General features: G+C 45.4%; 1 protein-coding gene across 4 annotated transcripts in view; it reads left to right on the forward strand.

Annotated features, from left to right (window-relative positions):
* The first annotated feature begins 238 nt into the window (after positions 1 to 238).
* Positions 239 to 16,604, forward strand: part of Pitslre (cyclin dependent kinase 11B pitslre) — a 46,108-nt gene continuing 29,742 nt past the window's right edge. For 2 of the 4 annotated variants that reach the window (XM_089573504.1, XM_089573503.1), the window contains exons 1-6: positions 240 to 591; positions 1,705 to 1,832; positions 4,176 to 4,447; positions 7,193 to 7,371; positions 11,826 to 11,932; positions 12,797 to 12,946. In XM_089573504.1, coding sequence (XP_089429630.1) covers positions 467 to 591; positions 1,705 to 1,832; positions 4,176 to 4,447; positions 7,193 to 7,371; positions 11,826 to 11,932; positions 12,797 to 12,946 — 961 coding nt within the window. In that variant the 5' untranslated portion in view covers positions 240 to 466. Of the gene's footprint in view, positions 592 to 1,704; positions 1,833 to 4,175; positions 4,448 to 7,192; positions 7,372 to 11,825; positions 11,933 to 12,796; positions 12,947 to 16,604 lie in introns of all 4 variants that reach the window. The other 2 variants (XM_089573502.1, XM_089573505.1) reach the window with 2 other exon arrangements.

The following is a 16,604-nucleotide window of genomic DNA, read 5'->3' on the forward strand; positions in this document are numbered from 1 at the left end:
GAAATAGTTTGCAATTTTTTGGAAATATTTTAGACTCGGCTTACATTTACACGGCGTAAATAAGCCCCATACGTCGCAGAAAATTGAGAGAGTTTATGCGTTGATGTGAGCAAAATTTTTATACATAAAATTAGATTTATTTATTTTTTCTATTTGTTGCTGATTGATAAAGTGGGCTAACATCTGTTAAGTCTTTTCTCAATAAAAAGCATCTGTGACACAAATGGCGGGAACTAGCTAGCCATGCTGGCCACGATGAACTTTCTCTAACACGCAATGGCGTCTGCGCCGTGATCAGACAAGCGCAGCGCAGTGAACAGTTTTGTGGTAGTTTTTCTCAGATAGGATTAACTATAGATGGTTTTTATTAATCTCTGAGGCGTCACTTGCTTGCGCCATAAGAAGCCGATGCTTTGCGCCTGAAGGAATACCCAAGCTTTGCTGACAGTCCGCTGTAGCCGCCGCGATGAGCCGTAGTTCCAACGATTCCGAAGAAGATGGTGAGATTGATCGCGAAGAAACACGCTATAGGATGCTTACGAGCAGTGTTCCATCTCCCGCAAAGGACTACATAGACCAAGCGGATGAAAGGTAGGCTTCGGTATTTGCAGCGTAGTTTGTGATTCTAGTGCAAACACAGACGAGAGAACCCACAAGCGGTTCATTCGCCTCTTCCTAGTCAGTCCTCATTGGGTTGGACGTTTGCCGTGACGAGTAATCATTTACTGGAGCTCAGAGTATGCTAAAGCTCGTACCTTTGAGCCTAATGTCGCTGTTGTTTGCCGATTGTCCGTAATCAAGTGTAACTGCTGACGCTTGGAATTTACATTGCTAGCATAAGGAAGTGGCCCACATTGCGTTTGCTGTGACAATGGCTCTCTTGAAGAAGGTTTCTTTCATATCTGTATGAGTGCACTCAACGATAAAACGACACTTCACGGGCTCCTGGAAATTTTTGTTCTCTTCTCCTGGAAAATGACTGCCAGTACTCTGAACTTATTTTCAGAACGTCTGAAGCTGTTTGCTAATATAGATATTTGTTATGGTATGCCTGGTACTCATTGGAGAGAGCCACCATAGCGCTTCTGCTGAAAACAGGATTGCATTGAAATATCAGAAGACTGGTGTCGTACTACATCATCATCAGCAGCAGCAGCCTGATTGTTTGTTGTTAGCTTATGTTCTTGGCTCAGTGGTTATGGTGCTCGGCTGCTGACCCAAAAGACGCGGGTTCGATCCCGGCCGCGGCGGCTGAATTCCGATGGAGGCGAAATTCTAGAGACCCGTGTACTGTGCGATGTCAGTGCACGTTAAAGAACCCCAGGTGGTCGAAATTTCCGGAGCCCTTCACTACGGCGTCCCTCATAGCCTGAGTCGCTTTGGGACGTTAAACCCCATAAACCACCCAACCACCACCGCTTATGTTCTGATCGGCCAGTCATAACCAAACAGTGGCATGGCAACACTTGGTCTGATGTCAAGTGGTGGGAAGAATCGGAATGGAATCGCCACAAAATCACCGCCTTCGTTTTCTTTCATGTGAAGCACCCATTTCCTGCAGAATAAGCTTCTTCAAGTTTTTCCTTATTGTTACTGTTCTACAGTTGCGTGCTTGTCATTTTTTAACCCAACACGCAAATATTATGTATCTTGCATAGCGAAGTTTCGCTCGGCTCATGTATTCTTTGCATGCTCATTGCACAGTGACAGCTATGACACAGAAGATGGTGGGGAGGACATGCTGAATATACAGCCTCCCCAGGCGACCATTGTAGTTCCCAAACGTGACCGAAGGGACCGCAAGAGAGATAGGCATTCAAGAAAACACGAATGTGAGCAGGACACCATTTTTCTTTCATTAATTATGCTTTCTCTTTTCTAGTTGTCAGTGCTTTATTGGAACCATGTTTTAATTTAAAGGGCCCCCTATGAATAGGAGGTATTCACTGAGGCCGCGCTACCAGACGGCGCGAGCGTCGTCGCGGCAAACGCGCCATGTTTGTGGTCGTTTCACGCCGTCTCGCGCAGTGTCACGGTGCGCCGTGAGTTACCCGGCCTGACCTGTTAGTGATCCGCAACATATTTGCACGTTGTTGAATGCGGCAGCGACCACTTATCTTTGTGGAACGCTTATTTTGCATGAAGTTTGCAGCAGAATTCTTCTGTGCCGTGATATAACCGAGCTGCCTGCAGCAACCCGGCAGCAAAACTGGCTGGCTGCACTGCACGCAAGAATGTACATGACTTGCAGCTTTTAATATCAGTTGATAACTGTCAGCTAGTCATGCAGGGCACATCGTGGATAAACAGCACGATTAATTACCGAAATCCCAAAACTGCCGCCGCAGAAACTGATAATTCAAGCGCCTGTAGTCCGCGAGCTGCTGACCCTTCTCAGACGGTCTTTCAGCAAAAAGGCAAAGCATAGCTGCCTTATTTACATGACAGAACGGTCAAACAAATACTGTCATGCGCTCGCAGCACGAACGGCAGACCCAGCGAGAATGTTTTGCAGTTTTGACTGTAGCTACGTAGGGCTGCTTCGTAGGCACAAGACGTCTCGCTCTTTTGCAGCAACACAGTGTGCAGCCATTCCACTAGATTCAGTAGTAACACGTCACTTTCAGCAGATAGAAATGACAAGTTAAGCTACAGCTAAGTGACCAGACCCTTCGCATTACTCACCTCTCCAAAAACGGCACATCGGCCGTCGGCACCCTCAGCAAGGCTCTTGGACTCACCCGTTGTCCAAGTAATTGCACCCTCTCATAGGTTTGTATGCTTTGATTCCTTGGCCTGCCAGCCAACTTAAGCCGTGCACAAGGTGGGCCTCGATACCGGCGAATTCAACGCGCGGCAGCAGTCCTGTACATCTCACACCGCGCCGGCGCCTCCGCTTTCCTACGGGTCGACCTTTTCACTAAGTGGAACCTTTTGAGCGTGGCCGCTCTTTTCTGCTTCGCGCGGTTCCCGGAACACCCACTCAGTAGCGCGGTGTTACGGGTCGGACAGTAATTATCTGTGACGAGACGCAAAATACACTCACATTTCACACATCACCAGCTATTTTAATGCTGCAGCTGGCTGCGGCGGCCGCGCGCGCGACCACCAACATGGCGAATGCCGCGCCGGCCGCTAGCGCCCCTTGCAGATGACGTCATGTGAATACCTCCTATACATTTCAACATTTTAAATCATCAAGCTCGTTAATTAGAATATATGATCATAATCATCTTCGCTGTACATTATTGCTCCACACATTGTAGGGGTACTCAAAAATGCAAACAATATACTGTAGTGGCAAGATGTCAGCAGGACCAGGCTTTTTTTTTTTTCTGTTGCTGCATCCGGCGCTTTTATATAACGTGCTGTGATGATGTGCTCGGAACGTAGTGTGATTGGTCAAGAAACGCCTCATGAAAAAAAAAAAAACAGCCTATGGAACCATCATAGTAGAGATGGGGCTTGAGTGGGGCACATAATGTGGCGGAAACTAAATAAAGCACTACCATGACATGGCACTTCAACATGGGCCTGTGCAAGCCTGAAGGCACTACATTGTAGGGTGAGTGTGAACATCAAGGATGAAGCACGGCAGTATGTAACAAGCAGAGTTTTGTTGCTTCGGGTGTCTGTAACGCTGCTATATCTTTTTTTTTTAAGACTTCTAATAAATTTCTTTCTCAGCACTTCGAAGCCATCAGTTAGAGATTATGGGATCTTTAGATTGTGATAAAAAGAAAAGGTACAAATTGAAATATTTTTCAGTGCATTCTGAACTTTGGACTGTGTGCTGGGCAATGTCCAGTATGTAACAAATTGTAAAGTCCACTTACCTTTCGTGACTGCCTTGGTAAAACCTGCTCGTACTGACTCCCATCTTTGTGAAAACTGCTGAAGGGGTGGGAGATGATGAGGCTTCAGCCATACTCAATAGATGGCAGCACAGATCCTAAAGAATAGCCAGTGAACAGCTTCCTGTGACACAAAACCTCCTTTCATGACTGCCACTCTTGTAGTTTCGTCTTCCAATAGCTTGACAAATTTTCCATTGCTGGGGGTCTCTCAAGAGCGTAGTGAAGTAGTTCAGGTGTCCCTTTAACATCTCTCTGAAGGGATTAAGCTTCTCTACCACCATTGCTGCAGTTAGAAATTTGCCATGGATTATTTTGCAGCCTCACACAGTCGGAGCAAGGATCGCCAGCCGAGCAGCAGAGATCGGAACGGGGGACATCGGGAAAGCCGGCGTGGTGGCACCGACAGCAATAGCCACAGCAGAAGCAGCAGTAACCGAAGTCGCGAGAACCGCGAGAACCGTGAGCACGAAAGCCGACACCGACAGGCCTACCGAACAGAGGAGAAGGCGGCTCGGCCGACGGAAACGTCGTCTCGCTCTGCGAGGAACGAGGGCGGCAGCAGCAGCGGCAGTAGCAGCAGCAAAGAGCAGGTAAGAATTGTTCGGGATGGAAGAAAAATGACTAAAGCTGTGAAAAATAAGTCAGCTTTGTCGTGATTTTCAGGCGGTACAGAACACTTTTTCCTTAACAGGCCTTATTGCTGCTTTGAAGCTGCCTGTGAGACCTGCAGGGAGCTCTACACATAAGATTGCATGTTCCGCATACAAAGTGTGTTTATTCTATTAAAAGGGTTATTGATTATTTATTTGCTCTGCTCGAGCTTATTTAGCTGGCTATGGCATTGTGAAGTTGCAGTGGGCATTCTGCCAAATGTTATAAAGTGCTTCTATGTGTGTATCATCATTTTGCATTTCATTATTCGTGCACTGTAATTTTCTTTACACTGCATTTAGTTATTTTGGTAGTTAGATATGTCGTAGTTATGTCACAGGCAGATTATTTGCTCTTGTGTGATGACTGGTTTATACGTGTATTTCCCCACTTGACTGCACTCTATCACCTCTGGATGAGGGTCAGTGACAATTCACTCAGACATGTATTCTGATTGAGTAGTTTTGTAGAGGCTGCTTCATTCAGAAGATATTGGGTGCACCATTCAATTGGTTTGAAAACTCTGTGCACACCAGTCTGTTAGAGGTGCATACTGTAAAGAACCGAACGCTGTATGTGTATAGGAAGGGACCTCTGAGTACAGTATGGGCTCCCAAAAAAATACAATTAGCGCTGAAATTGAAGTCATTAGTATTGAGCATTGTGCAAAATTAATGTCTGCTCAACCTTGTTTCAAGCAAGAGAACGAGCATGTGTATTCTCTTTCGTACATAGCAGTCAGAACTGCGGAGGGTGCACAAGTAGTGCGTCCATTAAACCATATTACTGCACCACATATCATTCATCCTTCTAGAAGTCTTTGTAAGTGTCGGACGAAAACAGAGTGTGGTATCAAATGAAGTGCTAGCTTAGGGAACCACTGTCTAAGCTGTGAGGTGCTCAGTGTTCGGGTCCTCTGGCTATAACTTCCACTTATTGCGAACTGGTTTTTAGGCATGGAAGGAGTTCAGAGTGATTCGCCCTACCAACTGTGTATTATACCACCACATATGATTCTTAGTACTTCTTGAAGTATTGATGATTCGCAGGATGAAAATGGGGCAAGAGGTAAAACGAAGTGGAGGAGGTTGGCAGTCATGGTACTTGAGATTTGTCACAGTGAAATATGCCTGGGTTCACTTTGGCTGTGTGGCGAACTACTTTTTGGGCGTGAACTTAGCCCTTGCGAAGAGGCGGGCTAGTTTTAGCAGCATTGACTGCAATGTAAGAAACGGAGTATAGTGTGCATAATGATTGCTTGGCCAGGTTATTCAAAGCATACAAAAAAAGAACTGCTGACTTTTTCCAGGTGGCATGCTAGGCAAAGTGTCTAAAAGAAAAGCGTTTGAAGTTATTGAGACAGCACAAGACATTTGATGAGATATTGATGAACGGGCCACTTAGTGCCTTACTCAGCGTCAGCCCTCTTATCTAACAATCAGCCCACCACTTTTCATGTTAACAAATGCAAGCAATGCAATCATTCTCGGCTGTAATAATAAAAAAGTAGGAACATGGTTAAGTGAAAGTAGGCTTCAAGCGAAAGTTATTAAGTGGGGCTTGGAAAAAACAGTTAGTGTTATGTACTTCTGTAGTGACCAGAAATAACATGGCATGATAGCCGTTAGTGCAGGATACAGGAGCATGTTTCTAGCTACAGCTATATTCAGAGAAAAAAAAAACTGCATTGCTATTTTATGCAGTTTGTCTATGCAGTTTTTTTGGGGGGTTTCTTTCCAGCTGCACCGTTCCATTGCAGATCTGTGTACACTGCCAACAGTTTCGGTTTTAAAGAAACGGCATATGCTTGTTTTGTCTCTTGTTTTTGAAAGCTGAAAGGTTTTAGGTGCAAAAGTATGGTACCAAATGTTACCCATCATAAGTGGACCTTTGTTTTGTTTTTTCAAGCACAGAGTGCCTCAAATTGCAGTGCTCAGCCCACGTGCAGAGTTGACAAATGTGCGCAGTTAGCTTGTCCGTGGATTTGCTTTTTGCGTTTGCTTCCTTATTGAATATGGCACTGTGGTCCAGCCCGAGGCGCAGACACAAGGAGGATTACAATATCCAGCACACACAAGCTGGCCGGCCTTGCAGTGCACAGCTGCGGTTGCTAGTTTTGCTGTTTGCTGTTATGATCCTAGGCTTAGCAGTCTCCTAATACTGCAAAAAAAAAAAGAAAAGGCTGTCACAAGTTTGCTTGTGCTATTGTAGCACAGCAGTGCAAGTGGCAGTAAAGCGTGTATAGTAAGATAACTTCTAGTGATTTCACGTGACTTGTCATTTCCCTTTTTTGTTTGTTTGTTTCTTGTTTCTGAACTTTTTTGAACTATGGGATTGAAATAACCAGTCGTCAGTCAGTGTTTTCTCACAAAACATGCCCCCATAGTCATTTTGCTTTTTATTGATGCCTCAGTAGGAAAGAATGCACCTGTTGTTGTTTTTTTCGTTTGTCTCACAAATCTCGGTGGACACCTGAACCAAGCTGTAAGGGAAGGGAGGAAGGTGGGAGTGAAAGAAGAAAGACCTGGGTTACACCTGGACATTCAGAATTAACCTTGCCATAAGCACCTATTTCACTGTGGTGCTCAAACACATGACGATGGCTGTAGATGTGTGGGCAGGGTTTGTTTCCCTTTCACTTTCACATTGTGCACTGACAGGTGTCAATGGTGGGTGTGGTGCAGGTGCGAGCCCCTCCTCCACCCCCTGCTGCTCCCCCACGGGACTTGGGTCGCAGCGTGCAGAGGGAAGCGAAGGAGGCCAGCCGCACTGAAGTGCGGGATGCCCGGGAGAAAATCCGGGAAGCTAAGGAGGCCCGGGAGCAGAGGGAGCGGGAGCAACGGGAGCGGGAAGAGCGAGAGCAGTGAGTCCCATCTCCAGATTCCACTTTCCTCTTCTTGGTTGCCCCGCCGCGGTGGCTCAGTGGTTATGTCACTCGGCTGCAGGCCCGAAAGACGTCGGTTTTATCCCGGCCGTAATGACCGAATTTTGATGGAGGCGAAATTCTAGAGGCCCATGTGCTGTGCGATGTCAGTGCACGTTAAAGAACCCCAGGTGGTCAAAATTTCCGGAGCCCTTCACTACGGCGTCCCTCATAGCCCGAGTCACTTTGAGATGCTAAGGGTCAGTCTACTGAATTTTATCGACCATATTTTCTTTGCGGCAACCGATAGCTCTTTACTCAAATTACCGTTTAGCCAGCTGTGGTGCCAAGGAGTGCGGTAGAACATTTTAAAATAGAATTTATTGATGTGGGAACACATCTGTATGAGATGGTAGTCTCATCTGGCAACCATCTGGATTTCCGCCGCGCGGCGACAAACATGGCGGCGCCCGTCGAAGCCGAACCTCTCGCTTCGGACTGAATTCTCGTTGTTGCTGCCTTTTTCAGTGCGTTCACTGGCCATAAATGGGGCGCCTGTCTTTCGCTTCGTCTCATCTCGCCTATAAGAAAGCATATAAGAGATAAATTTGCTTTATTTTAATAATTAGAGTGACGATTCTGCCGCTCCTAGGCTTAAATGGGGAGTCAGTTTGTTTACAGCAATGGTTCCCGTACTGACGACCAGATGGCACCACTATAGGCTGAGTTTATTTTTGCATCTCTGCTAGCATACACTGAACTAAAAGTGGGAATGTGCCTGCGTTTTGCGTACGTGTAACTATAAATATTCATGTGATTTACAGAAAAAGCGAGCGGTACGCCTTCTACAGTTTACTAGAACAAAACGTGCGTTTCTCTGACATTGGGGCATACAAATGTTACGTAGTATATTCACTTCTGCTTCTACAAAAAAAGACTACCACCTGCTTCTACAAAAAAGACTACCACTACCACAAAATGAACATTTGGGGTCGCCACCATGCATTTTTACGCGACTTTTAACGCCGAAATAAAATATAAATTCCTGCCTAAACCGGGCGCAGATCCCTCGTTATTGATGTTATAAAGGGCCAACTACCATAATATGCCATTTTTTATACACTCATCTCGGTGAGCAGACTGACCCTTTAAACTCCAATGAACCAATGAAACACTTTCTCTTGATGGCTGCCTGGGTGGTTCTCAGCACTCCTTGCTTTTTTCCCCTCATGTTATCTGTGAAATGGTCTTCAGTCATGCGATGTTGCATTGTAGAGTGTACAAAAAAAAATTGAATGCTTACTAGAATCATATGCGAGGCAACAGAAAATGACGCTTTGCTGCGCTTTCTGTTCTGTTCTTTGACATTTTTCAATTTGTTCATTGTTTTTTTTTTTAAATACCTCTCTTTGTGATGAACTTCAAGTGAGCATTACAGCATCTCTGAATGAATAAGTAAATTCTGACCACGGTTAGAGGCAGGCACAGGCACCTCTCTTGTTGAAGTAGCTGGTTAGGTGGCACATGAATGTGACATTTATGGGCTTGCTTTGTTTTATGCACCGTTTTTTGCTGCAGTGCTAGCCTTTTGCCAAATCTACATGAGTTGAAGTTTGGCTTGGTTTATGGGGTTTAACGTCCCAAAGTGACTAAGGCTATGAGAGACGCCGTAGTGGAGGGCTCCGGAAATTTCGACCACCTGGGGTTCTTTAACGTGCACTGACATCGCACAGTACACGGGCCTCTAGAATTTCGCCTCCATCGGAATTCAGCCGCCGCGGCCGGGATCGAACCCGCGTCTTTCGGGCCAGCAGCCGAGCACCATGGCCACTGAGCTACCGCTGCGGCATGAGTTGAAGTGCACTGTTGTCTACTGCCTTGCCTCACTGTGTAGAGTAGCAAAGATGTCTTCTCGTATGAAGGTGACACTCCCACCTTGCCACATGCACGATCATGATTTCCGTGTTGATTTGTCACCAGAACTGAGTTCGAAACTTTCAGGGCTACTTTGGCGAAGGCCGCTGAGCTTAATGCTGTCAGATCAAACGCTGAATGTGGTGGCTGCAGTTTGGTAGAAGTGAAGCACCCATGTGCTGTGTGATGTCAGCACATGTTTAAAAACCCCAAATGGTCAGAAGCAGCATTGAACCCTACACTTCGGCATAACCCACAGCCTGTGTGCAGTTTTGGGACCACATACCGTACCGTAGCGGCAGAACTACCATGGTCACTTTTCTTGCTATCGTGCGGAGCACTGCTAGCTGCTGCTACACTGCTATTTTGGCAGTTGAGAAGACAACACACAAGTTTTATACAGTAAGCTGCAATGATGCAGCATCACCTGCCTTTACCTTCTCAATTTCTTAAAGATAAACTAGAAAAGGAATCCCAAGTTTAGTTATATTGAAAGTTTAGTGATCTGAGATCGCTAATGGGTCATTCTTATCGAGAACAGATCTTTGAATAGCCAGAAAATCACGTAAAAATGAAATACATGCCGCGACGCCCCTCAAGAATTCTAGTAACTGCACCTTCTCGAGTGCCGTCATTGCTAGCCACAATTGGCTCGTTGCTTGCTCATACAGTGCTATTCAAAATAGGAAATTAGGGAGCGAGCACAAGTGTCATTGAGATACTATAAGGATGCGAGCAACCTTGAGTTAGAATTTTTCTCCCTTCTTCTGGTATAACAATGGATGAGGCCCCTAATTTTGTGCGGCAGAATATTTTAAATTCCAGGAAATGGGAACAAAGATTCTGCAGTGTTTTGCAAGAAGCCTCTCCCGCGCAACACATAAGGCCTTTCATGCAGCGGTGGGTGTCATGTGTGGCTTCTGGCCTTGTAGCATTGTTACATGCTGCACAGTTCTGTGGCCGTTTTTTTTTCCCCCTCTCTACGCTTCTCATGGCACTTTCGCTGCCAGTTTCTTAGTTCTCAATGGCCTGTGCCACCTTCTTTCCATGTGTGTTGCAGCTTTCTCAGCATTGCGTGCCGTGAGCTTCGCCTTGCTGGTTCATCTTCGCCGATAAGCTGGCTTTTTCTTGTAGCTCATGAGCCTGGCGTGTGAGCTCACTGTAGGTGCCTCAAAATGTGCAGGCAGGGCAATTGTTTTTCTTTAGCTCAATCTAACCTCTGTAGGTGCCTCAAAAGAATAGCGAAAAAAAAAAATACGCCATGTATTCGTAGCTTGGTTAACCCTTTGAAGGTTTTTGCCGTACTATATGTACGGCGGCGGTTTTCTGTCACGCAAGGTCTTTGCCGTACGGGTACGGTTTCGATCTTCCGTTTGAAATTTTGCACCAAAAGAAGAATGCGTGCTCACTGCGGGGTGCTGCCACCTCTTAGGACTTACAAGAAGTGTTTGAATGTTGTGCTGCCTTCTTACGGAGATAAGCAGAACTTATGTCTAGCTTTAGCGCGGCGGCACAGACTGCAGCAACACCCGTTTTGTAGTTTTGGTTTCGCCGCGTGATCGCAACGGAGTCGCGCGAAATTTGAGTTTTCTTTTTGTCAGCACTATCTTGCAGGGGCTGCCGAAGTTGATTTCTATCTTTATTGGCGCTGCTCTTAGCTTGCTTATCACCGTTGCTCGCGAGGTATTCTCGCCCTCTGTGGCAACGCGCGTACGCAGTTTCCATTCCGCCTCGGGATCGCAACGGAGTCGCGCGAAACGTGTTTTCTCTTTGTGGGCACTGTTTTGCAGAGGCGGCGAAAGTTGATTTCTATCTTTATTGGTGCTGCTCTTAGCTTGCTTATCACCGTTGCTATTCTATTCTATTGAACATTTTCTAGTTGTGAGTGATGCTGTCACCAAAGTACTGTTCCTAATTTTTTTTTACTATTCTCGATTATATACATTTTGTAGATTCAAGATCCGCAATAAAGTAATTTGACCACCTGGGAAAGTTTTCTTCAAAATAATTCGACCCTCAAAGGGTTAAAAATATAGCACAAGGTGCTTTCTGAAGCAGATTAATTGGAAAAGAAACTAACATTTTATTTGTGCTAATATGCTACTACTACTTTCAGCACGCACCAGTATCATGAGTTTTGATGGTTAACCAACAAGTGAGTCTTCCCATGCAGGCTTGTGAGCTCTTTGCTGCCAGAGCCACAACTGTTGACACTCTAGCTCGCTTGAGCAGACGGGGGGAAGAAACTTGTCAAGGCATCAGCAGAACTTCGTTCATTACCAGATATATTACCTCAAGAAATAATTACATTCCTATCATTTTATAAATTCCTATTGATGTCCACAAACACAGTATCACCAAAAAAATAGAGGTTCTGCTAAGACAGTTCCGCAAAAAATGCTAAAATTCGTCATTTTTTTGCCAAATCGCGGGGAAATAGGAGCCTTAACAGTGGATGTGCTGGATTGGGGCTCAGTGCTCATTTTTAATCGAAAGCTTTGTTTGTTTGTTTTTTTCCCATCTTATTGTCACAAAACCAGAGAACGCCTGCAGCGAGAGTGGCGCAAAGAACGGCTTCTTATAGCAGGGCAGTCCGTTGCTCAGCGGGAAAGGGACCGGGAGCAGAGAAAGGCGGAGTCAGTGCGCTGTGAGTATGCTTCGTTTTCTGGCCTTGGAGGTCTCATTCCTGTTGCACATAATTTTCATCATTCACCTACTTGCCGATCATTTTGTGAGCCATCATTCTGGGGTTCTTTTGTCTGTGTTATGCTAAATTTGATAAAGCACTCCAGCTTTTGAACATTTGCACACTTTCAGCACATGAACTCACTATGTAGAGCAGCTGTCCAGAGCTATCTTGGCTAAATATGGACAACAGGCTCACTGGATGCAAAACTTTGCTTGCCAAAAGTAGAGGTTTTTCAGTGAAAAAAAAAATAATAAAGCGTTGTAAGGAGGGCTATCATGACTTCTGGTTTTTTTCAACTTTCATGCTGGCCCTTATCTCTCCACAGCCTTCCTTATCTTTCTTGGCCTCCCTTAGGCGTTTAGGAAGCTACTCAGATAGCAGAGGGGTGATAACCACCTAGTGTGAGGAGTACTGATGGACTGTGAGCAGAGTTTCAAATGTTCCTGCTTAACTTTACCGTTCCTTCGCCTCTTCAGAGAATGCCTCCAGGAGAACATCGCTTGGTCAGTGCCTTCAAGCCCTGGGCAATAAAATGCTCGTTAATAGCTCATTTCCAAAAAATTCTCTTGAAAGAACTCATCACCCTCTTCCTTACGTTCCTCCCATATCTTCTCTCATCTGTAATTTACAGCGTACCAAAGCAGTCAGCTTCGGAACAATCATCTTTTTGTTTGTGCTGTTGACCTGTTGACCTTTTCTGGCAGGTTTCTTTGCGTCTGATTGGAAACAAAAATTCAGAAGTGGCCATCACTATTGTTACACGAGATGGCTTTAAGGGCTTCACGTGGCAATTGCACTCACTCAGTGGCGTGATTCTGGCAGCTGCAGCGGCAGCGGCGGCAACGGAAGCTTCCAAGCCCACGGCTAGAGACCGGAGCCGCAGTCCTCTCACGAGGACATCTTCCATAGATGACCGGTCCGACCTGCCAGAGATCTCTCTCATGATTGAGGACGAACGGCTTACCGACATCGGTGAGTTGAATCTGTGACCATTTTCATCAGTGCTAGGGTGTGGGAGCCCTTTATGCGCGAGCCATTTGGAACGGGCCTTGAGAGATATTGAAGAAAAGGTCTTTTTTTCTTCTTTGCAGTTTAGCGATACGCTTTTTCTCCGCAGTTTCTTCACACAAGTGGCATTTATGTGTGGGAGCCTTCGGGATGAACAGAAGGGAAGAAAAGAAAAACATATGCTGAGAGAAGGAGAGAAAATTTTAATGACAGGAAAGACAGAGAGGTCGACCGGTGGAAATGTGACTGTTTTCTGCTATACTCCACTCTTAAGTCCAGTTCAGTTCAGTTTTATTTCTTTAAAGACCCACATTCAAGGGGGTATTACACATGAAGGGTGGGATTACAGTTCAGTATCCACACTAAGTCTAGTTCAGTTCAGTTTTATTTCCTTAAAGGCTCCCATTCAAGGGGGTATTACATGAAGGGTGGGATTAGAGCTGAGTATGGGAAAACAAACGGCAATGATTATTTAACATTGATGATGATTGGTTACGCGTTCTTGGAGAGCAGATGATGAACTAGTGGCTTCTACACTCATGCTCAACATCTACAGTCAGCTTGGTGCCGCCTCAGGAACCCATCCGAATTAACCAATGCCAGCCCTGGAGCATCCAAATAAGTTAGCTTCTGACACCATAGACTTACATTAGCAATTGGCAGGACTATGGCAGTCCGAGTTGAAATGAATTCCTGAATTAACGGGGGCTGAATTAATGAGGTTTTATTGTACTTGGATATTAAAAATGGCACACTTGTAGGCAATCAGCCAACTGTAAGCTAGCTTCCCATCGAGGGCAGTATTTATTGTGATGTGCTGCTACTGGCAGTAGAGTTTGTAGTGTCTCTGTGACACCACTGTATGCATTGCACCAATTTTTGACCTTGAGGCTATGCTGTACTTGCCCTGAGTGTGTTTTTTTTCTTTTTCACTACTTTGTGTCTTTGGCTAATTTGTATGAAATCATTAGCAACATATGCGCAGAGGAAGAGTTGTGGTTTAGGCTTTGTTTTCTTGATGCATTTGATTCTAGGTGTGTTGAATTCAAGGTGAAAAGCACAGATGTTGGATTTATCAGTAATCCTATTTGCATAGTAACGTGCTGTTGTGAGATGTGATAGAAACTTTTTATGCACTCATAGTCCTGAGGTCAGAGCAGATGGGAGGTTACAATTTCGCTCATTGATGACCTGTCGGGTTGTTTAGCTGCGGGGGACGTTGTTATTTTTGGTTCAAAGTAGGTGCGTTTTCTTTCGCACCATATTTTCAATAGGCTATATTTCTGCGGTTCAGTGGACAGCTCTAAATACTGCCATGTGAACAGAATGAAGCAGGTTTGACAGTGCTCACCAGAGCTTCGTATGTGTACCAAAAACTAAAACGAACAAAACAAGCTAAGATATGTGCCTCATGATAGCACTCTATGATATTTACTCTGTGTTGCAGCTTTAAGCACAAGCTTTCTTTTTTCTGGGAATTATTGAGAACTAGACCATTAGTTAGCTGTTAAAGGTGCACTGAAGAGGATTCTGAACATGTCTTTTTGCCGCGGGAACTTGATCCATACGTTCCTAGCATTCTTAGAAACAGTGACTTATTGCCCTGTGTGGCCGATTTTCCCAATTAAAACGAATTAACGTCCGGCTCCCGCCTTTTTTTTTTTTTAATTCTGCCTCGTACGGTGGGCGGAGTCAACCAACGCGTGGAGCGCCTTTCACCCAGCCCCGTGGAGGCTTTGCTTTCGCTTTATTTTGTTTTTTAGGTTTCCATGAATAAATAGCTTCATTCGCAGATAATATAGCCACAAAATAAGCCAAGAAATAAAAATACGCGCGGACTATTTGCTACTACGGACTACTGCGTATTACTCCGCCGATGGTAGAGCGGCAAGCCGCCACGGGACTGGGTGAAAGGCGCTCCACGCGTTGGTCGACTCTGCCCACCGTACGAGGCAGAATTTAAAAAAAAAGGCAGGAGCCGGACGTTAATTCGATTTAATTGGGGAAATCGGCCACACAGGGCAGTAAATCGCAGTTTCTAAGAAAGCTCGGAACGTGTAGATCGAGTTCCCGCGGCAAAAAGACAAGTTCAGATTCCTCTTCAGTGCACCTTTAAGGGAGTAGAGGCCACAAAGTAAGCAGATGGCCAAACTAAGGCAACTGTGCTGTGCGTACACTGCAGCGACTTGCTCTATGCCAGATTGCACTTGCTTGCTTCATGTCTTGGGCGTTTCATTTTTTTTTTTTTTACTTGTCTGCATTGCCCAAGTGCTTGTATGTGTGGAGCTTTGAATTAGAGGAGGAGCTGTGCTCTGCTTTGCTTGCACGCTTGTCACTTGCTTTGGACTCTACAAAGACGCTTGTTTCTGGTGGTTTTCAGTTAGCGAGGAGCGAGGTCAGTATACAACCATTGGTACTTGCTTCTTCCCACGTTCGAATTTATGTTGGCCAGTGCACTTAACACATTTTTACATCCACTTGATTTCACAGTCAGGCTAGCTGCCTTCTTGCTTTTGTTAAAACATGTATGGCCCACTTTTTAGTTTTTTTTTTTTTTTAAGTTTGTGCATACCCTTAAAGGGACACTGAGGGCAAATTGAAGTCGGCCTGTTTGGATAACTTCATTGAAGATGGCGCTTTTATAAGCTAGAAGAAGCCACAAATTAAAGTACGGGTAACGCCACCACTGGCCGTATTCGCAAGCAAACTGCAGTGACATGAAGAGCGATTTTAACCATGGATCTTTGAGGCTAGGCTGCACTGCCAATCACTTCCGGACAGTGATCACGGAGTCTTTTTCAGTCTTGATGTCACAAGCTCGAATTGTGTGGCAGGAAAAAGAATGTTCTGTTTTTTAAGTCCAGTTTTTCTCTGCAATAAATGCAAACTATTGTTTTTTTACTGGGAACAAAAGTTGCACAGAGTTGTCCTCACTGTCCTTTTAAATGTAAGTGTTAGAGAAGGCAGGGAACTCCAGTGTCTTTTAATCTCATAATATACACGGAGCATCTAAATTACAGTGTAAAAGCTCGTTAATTTCATGTCCATTAAATTGGAGATCGGGATAATTCGAACTACCAGCTCGGTCCCGGCCAGCGCGCATTTGAGTCGAAGGCATTGGACGTCCACTAATTCGGACGCTGCAGGTCTCTTGCTGGTTATTTCAAACGGGGTCCCAAAAGGAGGCCGCATTCAGGTATAACCTGAGTTCCATGAGGCAGAGTCACTCGCACACCTCTGACGTGCACGAGAGGGCAGGTGTGGCAATGAACGGACGGCCCCCCATCTCCGAGAACAGTCCCACTATTTAGTTTCAGCTTCGCTCTTCTGACCTTGGCACCAGCATCAGCCAGTGAACCTAACCCAGCTGAGCACCGTTTTAGACACTGATTGGCGTGTTGCTGATGTTCTCTCTCCCCCCCCCCCCCCCCCCCCGCACGTTAATGAGCCTCAGGTGGCCAACATTTCCAGAGCCCTTCACTACAGCGTCCCTCATAGCCTTAGTCACTTTGAGATGTTAAACCCCCATAAACCATAAACCAACCTAACCCATCTGAGCACCGTTTCATACACTGATTGGCTGATGTTTCCTTCCTCCGCCCCCCTTTTTTTCTCACTGCTT

Source organism: Amblyomma mixtum, chromosome 2 (genome assembly GCF_055824585.1).
Source record: "Amblyomma mixtum isolate Tamu chromosome 2, ASM5582458v1, whole genome shotgun sequence".
Taxonomy (NCBI): Eukaryota; Metazoa; Arthropoda; class Arachnida; order Ixodida; family Ixodidae; genus Amblyomma; species Amblyomma mixtum.